Source organism: Triturus cristatus, chromosome 1_2 (genome assembly GCF_964204655.1).
Source record: "Triturus cristatus chromosome 1_2, aTriCri1.1, whole genome shotgun sequence".
NCBI lineage: Eukaryota > Metazoa > Chordata > Amphibia > Caudata > Salamandridae > Triturus > Triturus cristatus.
The window spans coordinates 593,276,698-593,292,001 of record NC_140580.1 but is presented as its reverse complement, the minus strand read 5'-3'; the positions used below and the strand labels follow the sequence as shown (position 1 = coordinate 593,292,001).

At 43.5% G+C, this 15,304-nt stretch overlaps 1 protein-coding gene across 2 annotated transcripts in view; it reads left to right on the top strand.

The window, feature by feature from the left end:
• Positions 1-15,304, top strand: part of UNC5B (unc-5 netrin receptor B) — a 331,662-nt gene that overhangs the window by 280,684 nt on the left and 35,674 nt on the right. For both annotated transcript variants that reach the window (XM_085607093.1, XM_085607100.1), the window contains 2 exons: positions 13,285-13,479; positions 14,497-14,865. In XM_085607093.1, the coding sequence (XP_085463219.1) occupies positions 13,285-13,479; positions 14,497-14,865 (564 nt within the window). The remainder of the gene's footprint in view (positions 1-13,284; positions 13,480-14,496; positions 14,866-15,304) is intronic.

Below are 15,304 nucleotides of genomic sequence, written 5' to 3'. Positions count from 1 at the left end.
CTTGGTCCAAATGTAGCTTAAAGTTAAGCTTGCAATCTAGCTGAAAACCTAGGTATTTGTACGAAACTACCCAGGTCCGTGGTTGCTCACCCAATTTCCAGGAAAATGTACGCTTTTTTGTTGTTTTATTGTGTTTAGAGAAACACATAACTTTTGTTTTTTGACGGTTAATCGTTAGTTGGTTCAGGGTGGTGTAGGCTCCTACTTCCGTAATCAGTCTCTGCAGGCCTACTGGAGTTTGTACTAGCAAAACAATGTCATCCGCATATTAGAGACACGGTGTCTGTATTTTGCCCAATTTTGGGGGATCGGCTTGAATTAACCGAAGGCGCTTATCAAGATCGGAGGTATAAATGTTAAATAGACAGGGCGCAAGCACGAAACCCTGTTTTAGCCCATTAAAAATCGGAATCTTATCGGTTAATCTGCACTCATTTCCTTTCTTGATTTGGACCCATGTGTGTGAGTGGAGATTGATGATGGCCTCCAGGAGTTTGGTCGGTACCCCCCAGTCTTGCATTTTTGCACATTAATTAGCTCTCAATACTTTATCGAAGGCCGCTTTTAGGTCGATAAAGCAGGCTTGGTTAACTAGGAGAGTAACCGCAGAGATATTCGTGAGGGTACCCATCCCTGCCCGAAATCCGGTTTGCGTGTAGGGTATTAGGATTGTTTGACTCACCCAAGCCTCTAAATCCACTAAGAGATTCGATGCATATATTTTCGCCTCCATATCTATTAATGTGATCAACCTATAATTGGATGGATCCGAGCGGGAACCCGACTTGTGGATTGGATTTAGAATACTTCCTCTCCAAGACTCAGGAATCAGATTGGAGGCTATTGCATTGGTATAAAGAGGAGTCCGGAGGCCAGACCAAAATGAAGGGTCATGCCGAAACAGGGCATTTGGTAGACCACCAATCAAGAAATCAATCAGTACTTGGTTTGTGCTCCATCGAAGGGGCAGAGAAAGTGAGACCGATGAGATGATGACATGACCAGTAAGAAGTAACAAAATAAGATTAGTGACTTCGAAGTCAACCTATAGTAATTAAGAGTTGGGCTCTTAGCCCGTTTTAAGTTTTTTTTTTCACAAGACAGCGCATGCACTGTCTGAGCGAAACCAAACAGTGAACAAGAACGGTGAATTGGCTCAGAAAGAGAAGGGATGTGAGATAGTTTAATTATATTCACACTTGTCCTTGGAGGGCAACCATCAACATCTAATTTATATATAGGAACAGGAAGGGTACCAGCCAATGAGAAAGAGGAAGGAGAAGGTGGATTAAAAACTAAAAAAAGGTTGGGTTAAGGAAGGGGTTGGTGAAGGGTGATAAAAACATGGAGTTGCTTGGTTGAAGGCAGAAGCATCATCAGTGATGGTATGTCACAAGCCTAGGAGCTTGTGAGTTTCTGAAAACAAAATACTGGGAAAGAGCTTCTGGGGCACACTAAAGGAGTGAAACTTTGTGCTGGGTCGGTATACCGTGGAAAACATGGTCCTAAGTCTTTGTAATTTCCCTGGTCGTAGTTTTCATTCCCTACCCAAGTACAGAGCTCCATTTTCTACAATAGTTTGTCAGGTAGGGCTTATGTTTCATATTCCGGGGGAGACTATTTTATAATGTGCTTCTTTACTGGACCTTTAAGACTTTTAGACTACACCTTCATGTTCTGGCTATCTCTGCACTGTTTCCTTCTACACTTGCTATACCTTTTCTCATTGTTGTCAGTTGGTCCTTCTTGGCACTACTCTTATTGCTAGTCATCATGATCATTGATTGTTGTTTTGAAGATAGGTTTCAATTTACTGGATGACACCTTTTGTTTGTTTTGATCTTTTGAATCTCACATGTCACCACACTGATCCATACACATAAAACACCATAATGATGTTACTGGGCCAAATTCGTGTTGCTTTCACATTAGCTCACAGAAACCATTGACAAAATTAGGTATTTTAGCAAAATGCTGTGTTTTAAATATTGTTTTTCAAAAACAACGAAACCAGAATAGTGACTACCACAACATCTTGTGCACTACTATATACCGGTAAGTATAGATGTTTGTAGCAAGGGTGGATGTAGGGTTTACATGCTCTGCATACTTCTGCCACCTAGTGTTACGCTCAGATGTTTTCAACATGTTTTCCTTCGAAGAAGTCTTTCGAGTCACAAGGTATAGTGACTCCTCCTTTAGTTGATAATGAGCATGGGCACTGGCTCCATTGTTAGATTGTTTTTTTCCATTGGATTCAGACGTGTACCCATCCAGCTGTAGGTTCAGTGCCTAATTGTGCTTACTGATCGGGCCCACTTAACTGCTCGACTCCTGTGTCATAGAAGAACCATACCGGACCTATGATCCCACTTCATAGTCGTTGAGGAACATCGGCTACTGCACTCATATCACAGCCTTTGTGCTGGGGCTTTGGCCCTCTCTCGGGCCGGCCATCGACCATCTCTGGTGTCCTGTTGATAATAATGCCAAGTCAGTGATGGAAAGGACTACCTTTCAGTACTGCCCCAGTGCCACTTCAAGTCACCCTGGACTGACAACCATTAAGTCTGCAATAGCTGCCTCTCTCCTCCGAGCACAACAAGACCACGTGCCAGGCCTGCCTTACCTTCCGATCGAAGAAAAACCTTCAGTATCGATGTGAACAGAGGTGGGTACATCGGAGAATGCTGAGACGAGAAGAGGATAACACCCCCCTATCTTCGGAGAATGCAACTTCAAAGTAAAGGAAGAAGCTTGCCCTTTAGAGGCCGAGCTGATCCAATCCATTATGGAAGAGTGCTTGCCCTCCAAATCTGGGTGAGAACGCCATCAAAACCCCAAGGTTCAACAACTATCAAAGTCTTTGATTGAATACATACCTTTACATCGCGTTACATTGCAAGCCTTTACAACGAGATCGTTACAACGATCACGTTGTTATAATGTGAACTATTACATCGCAAGTCGTTTCAACGACTTGCTGTAGGGGCACGCTGGACTTAGGAATAGTATCATTTACTATTCTTGCTCCAGTTTATGCAACAGCAGGGAAGGTGTTGGAGTGTAAATCCAACACCAGTGCACCCCCTAGAGCAAGTCATTGAAACGACTTGCGATGTAATGGCTCGCGTTGTAACAACGCGGTCGTTGTAACGACCGTGTTTTAAAAGCATGCGATGTAAGGCATGCAATGTTATGGCTGTTTCCCACTTTGACTGTGAGTATGGTCACCACCAACTCACAACCAATAGCCACCCAGAGACCCAGTGGACAGGCAGAGCATGTCTCAGCAGGGTTCGAGCATCGAGCTCTGAGACTCAACAGCAGCCTGCCGGATTGACACTGTCTTCAGGCTGTGGTTGGCACCAACAGAAGCCTTCGGAGAATGCAGCTCTCCCCTCTTCGGCCACAAGGTCCCCACATAAGCAGCAGACACCCTCGGAGCCATGGACTTTTCAATCTCGGGGTGGGGAGCGCATCTTCATCCACTGACCAATCAGGGCATGTGGTCATGACAGCAAAGGGGCCTCCACATCAATTAGCTGGAGCTTCTGGCCATCCAATTAGCTCTCAAGGCTTTCTTCCACCAGGTTCAGCAAAAAGTGTTGATAATGCCACCATGTATTATCTGCAAAAGCAAGGTGGCACATACTCACAGCAGCTGTCAGCGCTAGCACAAAGTATTTGGCATTGGGCGCTTCACCATTGGACACACCTCGTGGCAGAGTGCCTTTCGGGCATGGACAATGCAGGCATGCTCAGCAGGATATAGAACTAAGTACACTAGTAGGAACCCCACCAAAAAGACCTACTCCAGTACTGCTGCCAATTGGGTGTTCCCAAAGGTCGAGCACATTGCCACTACCCAAAACGCGAAATGCCAAAGTTTTGCCTCAAGGTTTCCATTCCCACAGTACATGGGCAATGCTTTATGGATGAATTGATCAGGGAGCTTTACTTATGCTTTTTCTCTTCTCCCACTCTTTCCATTTATGGTCGGAAGCTTCGGCAAACCTACCTCATTATCATCCTGGTGGCTCCCATGTGGGCAAGACAGCCATCATTCTCCACCCCTCTAGAGATGTCAGTGGTTCCTACGAGAAGCTTCCCCGTAGGCCGAACCTGCTTACGCACAGTCAGGCAGACCTACCCCAGACAACTCAATTTAGTGATCTGGATCCTACATCCTAGAGTTTGGCTATCTTAACTTCCCTCAAGAGTGTAAGTCTATCCTCAAAGAAGCATGGAGCTACACTGCCAAGTGGAACAGGTGTGTCCACGATTGCATTCCTAAGCACTTCGACCTGCTTAAATTTGCAGTTCAGGATATTGTCTGCTACCTTTTTCATTTACAGGAATCAGGTCTAGCTTATACTTCCATATGCCTTCACTTAGCCACTATTGCAACCTACATGCGGAACAAGGAACACTTATTTATTCAAAATCCCTGTCATCAAGGTTTCATGGAAGGACTCATTTGAGATATTCCACCCGTCTGAAACCTTAACGGTGTCTTTACCAGACTCATGGGTCCTCCTTTTCAATCCATACATTTGTGCCTTTTACAGTTCTTTTCCTGGAAAGTTGCTTGCATTGTTGCTATCACATTTTAAGCCTCTTTAGCGAATTGCAGGTCCTTCTCCCTGGCAGAGCCTTTCTTTCATGTTCATAACAAAAGAATTGTCCTCAGAACCAACCCCAAATGATTTCCTTTGGAGGTATCCCCCTTCCATCTCAAGCAAGCTATTGATTTCCCTTGTCTTTTTCCCACAACCAGTCTCTGTGGCAGAGAGGGCCCTTCACACCCTTGATGTCAAGTGGGCCCTCATGTATTGCCTTGATAAGACCAAGCCCTTTCGCATAACTCAGCAACATTTTGCGACAAACCACACAAAGGCCATATTTTATCAAAGGCAAGCATAGCTAAATAGATTGTGTAAAGTATCCATACCTGATATATTAAGGCTAAAAGAAATGTGCCTCCCCTGCCCAGGCCAGGCCTCATTCCTATGCAAACAAATAACAACTATGGCTTTCCTTGAAAATATACCTATAGCTGACCTTTGTAAGGCAGCTACATTGTCCACTCCAAAAACAATCACCAAGCACTGCTGTGTGGATGTCTTAGCGTGCCACCAAGCAAGAGTTGTCCAAGTTGTTCTTAGAACTCTGTTTCAGTCTTCTGCAACGCCCACTGGCTAACCACCACTTAAAGTAGTACTCCTTTCCAGTCTATGCAGCGCATGTGTATCTACAGCCAGACACGCTTCGAAGTGAATATGTTACTTACCCTGTAAGCATCTGTTCACAGCGTGTAGTGCTGTACATTCACATGTGCCCACCCACCTCCTCAGAAGCCTTTGGTTGTTGCAGTTGTACATTCTTTTACGTAAACTCTTTATATATAACTTTTTGCATGGTCTCCACACTTTCTTATCTAACTCTCGATCTTACAGCTCACCCAATGTATGGAAAACAATCTACAAATGGAGCCGATGCCTGTGCAGATTACCAACTAAGGGAGGAATCACAGTACCTTGTGACTCTAAAGACTTCTTCGAAGAAAAACAAGCTGCCAACATCAGAGCCCAACACTAGATGGTAAAGGAATGCATGGCATGTGAATCTACAGCACTACATGCTACAAACAGATGCTTACAAGGTAAGCAACATACTTCTGGGACTTGCAGCCAGACCTCATTCATCCATTGGCCTGTTGTTGTGTCATTCACATTTATTTTTCTCCACTACAGCATACAGCTTGGGGCAGTGGGGCAGCCCTCTACAACAATTGGCAAACTTTATTGTGAGTGATGTCCTTTCACAAGGAGCACGTCCAAATGCAAAATAGTACTATGGCAATGTATATGTTTGGAGACCCAAACACATTTTTGCTTGTAGCAAACTTTATTTTACATAGATGAGGAGCTGGTAGCTCCCCAACAAAGTTTTGCAAAAAAACCATGACAAAACAAAACATGCACTGACAAAGCCACCCATTGGCTTTTCTAATTGATGTTGTACTCGACATCCAGCCCATAATACAAAGCCCATGCTTCTCATACAAAGTGTGCCAGTGATATATTTTTCTGTCGTTCATCCACTAAGAAATGTGAATTATTAGTTGTGTCAGGATCATGGCTGATTCCTTGGTCAATCCTCAGGAGTAGATTATTATTATTATTATGTGGGGTTTCCACAGAAAAAAAAATATATGAAAGATTCACTTGAACATCCAAAATGTGTAATTCGCTAAATCAGATTGGGCGTGATACTCAATAGCGTTATTCACAGGCAGACTGCTGCTTGCCTGTGTACCAAAAATAGCAACCACTTCAAATTCCGAGATACTGACGACTTCTAAAGTGCAGGCTGTGTGAGAGATGAGCCAAATACGAAAGAAAACAACGGGATTATGAGACGCAATAAAGAAGGGGTGAGATGTGAGGAAAGGAGGTGAGCGGATTACAAGGAAATGATGTGAAAAGAGAGGGAGAAATAACAGATTTAATGAAAGAGAGACTCAGGCACAAAATAAATGGAGTAACAGGGGTAATAAAAGAGAAGCAATGAGAATATCTGAAAGAAATTGCATTAACCTCAATGAAAGAGAGGCGAGGAAGGGGGGATAGCAACTAGAGGTGAGGAAAGACAAGAGAAGATTAAAGGAAAGATGGAACAAGGCGGATTGAAATAGAGCGCGAGCTAAGAGCGCGAAGGTGTCAACCCCTCAGAGCGCTGTCATTGAGGCCAGCATGGTAGAGGTGCGCGCGCCATATGTTTCTCAGACGGCAGCATCGTGCTCTCTCTCACTCAGCAAGTCCTGACACGGGGCCTGGGGGGGGGGGGTGCGGCCGCCGCATGGAAGCCTCCCACCATCTTCGAGCACAGCCAGGGTCCACGGGAGCAGAGACGGACGGCCCGTTTCCATATTCTTTGAACGTCATGTGGCGTTAGCAAGAATTATGCGCCAGGGAGCTCCTGGAACACCGCTACTGGAGCCAGAAACGTGACCCGGGGGTGTGACGGACAGATGGCAGTGCTGAGGAGGAACGGAAGGCCTGACGCTGCAGACCCCAAGAACTGACTGCAGAGTACGCATATATTCAGTTCAGCTGTGATGCGCCAGGAGAAATGATGAAAATACTAGTTTGAAATAGGGTTGTTCGTTAAAAAAAACAGTTCCATATATCCCGCTCCCCAGGATCACATCTGTTCAAAATCTCTAACTGCTGCCCAGTTCTCTCCCTATTCGAAAACTGCTACTTGCTGTTCATGAATGTACAAGAACTCAATGCTTTCCGACCTGCATCTAATACAGACCAGTAGCATCTACACAGAACCGTATCACTCTGATGCTCGCCTGTCTTCCATCGCCATCTGAATTCAATGCCTGTACGTGCACGTCACTCACACCTCACTACGCCTACGTAAGGAGTACTGCGGGCATTTCCGGGGTCACAAAGTGCCATATAAATGATACATGTGGAGGAGTAACTCATGCAACCAACGCAAAGTGCTTTAGTTCGTACAAGGCGTATGGAAAGCGCTATACAAATGAACGTACAATACAGTACAATACCTAGCCATGGAACAAACTCCACCCCACTAAATGCTCCACCTTAATGCTATTCGCATTTCCATGTACAAGCTTCCCCTATCAGAAGGACTCTGTTTCAGAGTAGCTGACGTTTACTGCGGAACTCTATCCATGACAGTAGGGTCTGTGTTCTTAATGTTCTGTGAGTCCACGTGCATGCATACAACGTCACGCAAGAGAAGACCATCAAACTGTCAGCCTCTGAGTATTGGTGTGTGCCATTGCTTCAAGGGAAGTAACAGGCACCGCTTTTATTTCTAGTACAGGGTGGCGTAGGGTTTTTTTCTAAAGGGATCTTGCCAATACTTGCTGATGGTTCTTCATTCATACATATATATTATGTTAGTATTCATCTAGCGTAAAACATAATGGGGAGCAATAGAGCTCTGAATATTGCAAGGCCCGGGCAGGTAAGAGCGGTGGGGTCAGGTGAGGGGGGATTTCGATGGACGATGATGAGGGAAAATGTATTATTTATTTAATTTTCCCTTGTCACGTTTGTCAAAACTCCCCCCAACCGGCCCCACCGCTCGTTCCTGCATCGGCCGCGGCTGGTACTGGTAGATGTTACACAATAGCGTACATCAAGTGGGGGGTTATGTTTTTTTATACCAGAATCTGTCAATAATTCAGAGATTTCAAAAAGCAAGATAAGGTGTTTGTTCCTTCGCGTAACTTGTTCCCCAAGATCTGGAACTCCTTACCCCTTCATAGTAGCCTTTCTCCAAACGAAACTTTCATCAGGAAACCGATGTAGACGTGGCTATTTCAAACTGCTGTCTGAGCACGTCTAGCTGTCATTCGAAGGTCTTCTAGTGCTCGGAGGTCCCTTGGGGTAACCATGCACTTTACAAATCAATACCAAATTACACCTCACTTTTTTATAATAGTACTTAACATATTTACATTTTTAGGCAAAGGGAGATTAAGTGATTTTACCAGAATGACACTGTTTTCAGTCAAGTGCTGTGAGCAGACTCAAACCAGGATCCCAGGTTGCAAAGTCAGATGTTTTAACTCTTCCAAGGGAGGCTGGCGACACCTATTTGTTGAAATAAAGATATAGGTCCTCCTTACAGTCTCGAGGGGAGGTGCTGCCACTCTTAACATGTTTTTTAAGCAAGGGTACATTCACTTCTTGCTGTTTATGTTTACTTTACTTGCCATATATATCTTTATTTCGGTCACCTGGACCAAAAAAGTACATACACATAAAATATACTCCCACAAATGAACCATAAATAGTACATAGCTTTAAAAGTTTGTTCACATAAAACTGTGTGTGCTAAAAAGTGACCAAGTAAATAACTATATAGTTTGGCAAATTTGACAACAATAAAGTGCATCTTAAGGTTTACGAGGAGATAAATCCAGACAAATCATATCTTAACCCTTCCAAGTCAAACTGCCAGAAAATCACTGCAAACAAGGCTTTTAAGCTAAAATGTAGTCACGGTTAAAAACTTATTTTATCACGTAGTATTATTATTAAAACCCCCTTTTTTTCTTTTTTTTCTCATTTTTTCTTTTAAAGAAGAAATTAGTACAAAAGTATTAAGCAGATGTGAACAACTCAAATTCCTAGGGGGATATTGGTGGGTTTAGAAATATTTAATGTGTGTGCCACATCGAGGTTAAAAAACGAGATACAGCGAATACTTTTTCAAGTAAGGCTAGTGGTACTAATTAATTTTGAATGGGAGGATACTGGTACTCTTTACTATTTCGAGTGAGGATACTGGTACTTCTTACTTTTTGAGAGGATGATACTGGTATTTCTTAGTAAGGACACTTGTACTTCTTACACTTTCAAGCAAGTTGCTTGTACTCCTTACTATTTCAAGTGAGGATACTGGTTCTTCTTACTTTTTGAGAGGATGATACTGGTATTTTTTACTTTTTCAAGTAAGGCTAGCGGTACTTTTTCAAGAGAGGATAGTGGTATCTTTATCAAAGGAGGATACTGGTACTTTTTATGCTTTCAAGTAAGGACTCTTGTATTTCTCACACTTTCAAGCAAGGTGCTTGTACTTCTTGCTTTTTCAAGTGAGGATAGCCATACTTATGACTTTTTCGAGGTAGGATACTGGTACTTCTTATGCTTTCAAGTAAGGATACTGGTACGTCATATTTTTAAGCAGGACACTTGTACTTCTTGCTCGTGTGAGCGAGGATACTGGTAATACTTATGTGTTCAGGTGAGGCTGGTCACGCTTCCTACATTTTCATGTCAGTATATTGGTACTTCTTACATTTTCTATTGAAGCTACTGACACGTCTTACTTTTCCAAGTGTGGTTACTAATACTTCTCACTTTTCAAGGGAGGACACTCGTACGTATAACTTATTGCTAGGAAGGGTGTCACCACTTTTTACTTTTATTAGGTAGCGTGTTGACACTCCTCTGCGTGCAAGGACTCCTTTGACTGGGGAAAAAAAGCTCAGAAGGAAGTACTTATGCTGAGACAGAGTGTCTGAACATCTTTTATTTCCATCTCAAGCCCTGCTCAGAGCTATAATAAAAAGTATATTGAAGCACAAATGACAGAGCTCGGCAGCAGTCAAACAGCCCAATAAAAGCCCTGATGTCTCTAAGAAGAGTGGCGATTAAAGGGCCTTGTTTTTGGTAAACACTAGTAAGGTCTCACCGGAGAGCACTGTTTCCAGTCAGAGATTAAGAAAAAGACACATATGTAAGGATGGAACAGAGAAATGGCACAGGCTGTTTCGCTTAATAAGCAGTTTGTCTGCTACAAGGAGCGGTTATTGTCTCAGAGCACACTCAGCCTAGCACTTCAGAACTTGAAAGTGTCTTTGGCTCATAATGACAGACAAGCAGGTTTAGGGTGATATTTGTGGGCTGAGATCACATTTTCCAGCTCCCAGTACTTGTGCCTGTGCCTTGCAGCATGGCGTTCGATGCTTCAAGCCGTTTCACTGAACTGTCCCCAAATCTGCATATCTTGGCAGGTGACGCTCCCCGCTGGTTTGTTGCCAGGTCATTCCAAAGGCAGATGTGAGGGGTACTTGGCAGTGCCAGCATCCACATCATGTTCTCGACCAGCTGAATCCGGTGATGTGGGAAAAGAGGGCATGAGGGCTGGTGGCATGGGAAGCAAACACCAATGTGTTTCTGCATCTCACTTATGGCAGCTACCTGCTTCTGGGAGGAAGAGTGCCACCGCTCAATGGAGAATTTTGCAATCCGTAGGCATAATTTTAAATGTCATTGAGGGGCAAAATTATGGCTTAATTTTACAGACTACTGGAGCAATTTGATGGCTCGTTGTATCATTTCAGTTGTGCGTTTGTTCTCATTTTAATTTTTGCATGGAATAATTTAAATCAATCTGTGGCGTCTCGTAAATATTGAATGTAGTCATTAAAATTTTGTGCTGATGAGAAAAACAGGACAGGTCGTAACAGTGCATTAGTTTCTGATGACCCATACAATAATTCTTTTAAGAGCCACATCACAAACTCCTACGATACCTTTCATTCATCACTCGTGTTTAACATCCATTCTTCATGCATCAGTACTCTGTACTAAATGTACTAAATGGTATCTGGGAGTACCAAGGAACACACTAAGACCATTTACTAGCCACCTTACCCAATTATATATTATTGGATGCAGGATTTCAATCACCTGAAACTGTGTTACCCAAGGCATTACTTATCGTATCTCAGATATTTGAATATATACCTTTTTTTCGCATGTCTTTACAACGCATGCCATAACAACGACCGCGTTGTTATTTCGCATACCGTTACAACGCAAGTTGAAACAACGACTTGCTGAAGGGGGCATTGGATGTTGGAATAGTATAATTTACTATTCCAACTCCAGTCTGTATGGACACTAGGGAAGGTGTTGGATTTTAAATCCAACACGCAAGTCGTTTTTCCGACTTGCGCTGTAACGGTATGCGAAATAACAACGTGATTGTTATAACGACCGCGTTGTTATGGCATGCGTTGTTCCGCTTGCGAACTAAACGCTGTTTACCCAGATATTTGCTAGTACCATTCAGTTTTAACTTCCTGCATCTTCTATGTGTGCTATCACAGAACACAGGCGCTCTAAATTGATTCAGGATTCTAGGAAAAATAACATACAAAACTCTTTGGGTGTGTGTCCATAGTTTTAGAAACAGGGTATTCATGACTCTCAAAGAGAGTGTTGCTAAGGTGCCTGCATTTTTTTCATTTTTAAAATGTAGAGGAGAAAAAAGGTCTAACAAAGCTATTATGCCGTGAGCAACAGCTGTGAGGCAAGGGTTTTTGCTAGCGTCAAAACCTTGAAAATCTGTCTTGCAGATACACGTCACAGAGCCTGTACAAACAGTGAATGGTGGATGTTTGAATTATTCTTAGCCATTGTCAGTTACTTTTATTCACACTGCTTTCTGTCGTTTTTAGGTCTCGCCTGCGAACGCAGCGCGAAGCGCTGCTGTCCGCCAACGAGATCTATTGTTGCTGACTTGCCTCGGAAGTGGGACAGGAGATGGGCACGCGCAAGGCTTTTGGCGGATTTGAGCCAGTGTACGCGCACGTGAACACACGCGATGTGCACATCTCCTGTCCCGCTTCCGATAACACGCCAGCCCCGTTGGAGGCTCCGTGTGGGCTATTGTTGGCGCAAAGTGTACTTTTGCAATTCTGAGCAACAATAGCCCACACGGAGACCCCCAGCCCTTCTTTACTCACCGGGCTGCTTTTCTGGGGGGAAGCTCCTCCTCGCAGCTGCAGCACTTCTGTTGCGGGGCTTCCCTGCACGCCTGGGAGCCCCACGCTGCTGTGGTCATCCTCGGCCGCCGCATTCTTCACCCGGGCCCCCTCCTGGGACCCGGGGCTTCTCTTCACTCCGGCCGCCACCGTGGGGCTCTCCCTTCAACATGGGAGCCCCGAGTTAGCACGGCACGCCGGTTTCTGTTTTTGCCGGAGCAGTCCCCGCCCACGTCCCGGGCAAGGGCGCCTGACTTCCGGCTTGAAGACTGGAAGTTAACAAGCAATTGCAATGCCATAGTTCTCGCATTGACGCAAGTTTGAACTATTGACATTTGCAAATAATAATGCCTTTTATTTTTGTTTTCTTTTTAAAAACCTAAATAAAAGGCATTGTTATTTACAATGTCAATAGCTCAAACTCGCATCAATGCAAGACCTATTGCATTGCAAATGCTTGTTTAGCTTGCTTGAGGTATTACAAAGAGAGACCAACCGTATGTAAATTAGCTTTGGCCCTGTTTCCAAAGGAACAATCCAAACTAAACTGACAGGCCATTTCCCTTCTGAACAATGAACACAAGTAACCAGTGACCAGTTTCAATATATCACAGAATCTGTGGTGTTTGCAGTCTTTAGAATAGTTTGATCACATGGTACTGGAATTGATCCATCTAAATGTAAATTTATGGATGGGCGAATGTATTTATTAGCTGAAACAATTCACCTTTGCACAGACAAGAAACAGGGAAAGTAGATGTTACCGCTCAGGGAAAGGGGGAAGGGTTTGGGACAGTAAGTGTCTGCAAGCCGCTTAAAAATGTGGAATGCAGATCTGTAATTCTGTTGTGCCATCTCTTTGCTAATAGTGCTCTGTTCTTTGCGCTGAGTTTATGGTGTTGATGTTACAGTGCCTTTCTCTCCTGCTGTCTTACACTCTTTCCTTTCCTTAGTCTTGGATGCCACAGGGGACGTGGCTCTCTATGCCGGCCTGGTGGTAGCTGTGTTCATATTCATCATTCTGCTAATGGTCATCGGTGTAGTGGTTTACCGCCGCCACTGCAGGGAATTTGACACTGACATCACAGATTCCTCCGCCGCTCTCACTGGAGGCTTCCATCCAGTCAACTTCAAAACCTCCAGACAAGGTAAGAGTCAACCATCCAAAGTACACTCGCATGCCTCTTCATGCCACTGTAGGTGCCACACCAGTTGATGCACTATACTAGTTAACGTCTGTGATCATCTGTAAAAATCAAACCAAAGCTGATGAAGGGAGATAGCAAAAAAATCCGTTTTCAACCTGGCAGCCTCTCTGAAGGGCGCCCATCTTTTCTTTTTTGGTTACTGGTAACTTTCAGTTCAGTGATAGAGCATCAGATGATGCCACAGTCTCCATACATTTTTTTTATTTCAGTGACACCATAAAGAACAGAGCTTTCTCATAGGATTCTGTAGGCTGCAGTTAAACAACATCATCTAGGAAATATGTGCTCTTTTAAAAACGGGAACAGACATTAAAAACAAGAGTTGAGACTAGTCAGTGTCAATAGCTACTAAAATGTTTTTAGGAAATGAAAAGGGTAATTTGTCTAGCTTATAGGGCACCCCAAGTGATAGTTGCCCACTATCACAAAACAGATAAAATTACAAGCAAACAATTGAAAAAGGAAGCACCCCAATTTTTTTTAATGCAGTTTCTTTGAATTACAGAATAATAATCTGTTGTCTAGCATACAGGATTTTCTATAAATATCCCATTATCAATCATCCCCAATTCATCATGAAAAGACTGTTCCTGCGCTTGCTTTTGGGGGGAAAGTAACACACTTTTTTGTGCCAACTTGAGATCCAGTTTAAAGTGATTAGATCTTTGCATTTCTATATTCCTACTTATTGCGCTAAAAAGCATCACAGAATGAACACAGCAATAGAAGACCCTAGGGATACATGCAGTGGTGAAGCCCTTACATATGACCTTACATATTAAATTACTCATGACATGTTCTATGATATCATTTGTAACTGAAATTACACCGTTGATGACATCGCTGTCCATGGCACGATCTTTCAATTAAATATTTAATGGTACCTTATCAAATGAATTATGTGTAGCTGCATGACACTTTTTGAGTTTCATTCATTGGCTGTTTCATTCCTTACAGATAATTCCCAGCTGCTCCACCCATCAATGCAGCCAGATCTAACAGCTAATGCTGGTATTTATCGAGGCCATATGTATGCTCTGCAGGACTCTGCTGATAAGATCCCCATGACAAATTCCCCTCTGCTGGACCCACTGCCCAACCTGAAGATCAAAGTGTACAACTCTTCGGCAGGGTCCTCTCCGAGGTTGCACAGTGTCAATGATCTGCTGGAAGCCATGCCCAATATTGGCATCTATCCCGGAGAGAGTATCATGAACTCAAGAAACAAAACCATCAGCTCACAACATCAGCTGCCGCGGGAGTCGGGGAACAGTGTTACAGGCACTCTCGGCTGCCTAGGAGGAAGACTAACTATCCCGGACACCGGTAAGTTGGGAGTGCCTCTGTACAGTCATCTAAGCATCACAAGTCAGTGCTTTAAGGCTAAAGCACAATTGTAGACATTGGATATTAAGACCTTAACTGCCACTAAAGATCAATCTCAACCTATGTGTCACAAAGTAAGGATGTTCTACTATGTCCTGCTGCCCTGAAATCAATAAGTAGTCTATTGTAGCATTTCTTCACCATGTGACGCTGCTAGCACTGCCCCCAACCAGTACATAAAAAATGAAACCCTTGACTCAGGAGAACTTGGACTATCATCATATTAAGTAAGTATGCTAGATTAATAATCTCCCAAATCTTCAACTCCAAATAGTTGTTTGCACCATTAGTGATCTAATTTCGAGTATGATCTGATGCTTCTCCCCGTAACATTATTTCCTGAATCTAATGGACGCAAACTGAAAGAGTACATTATTTT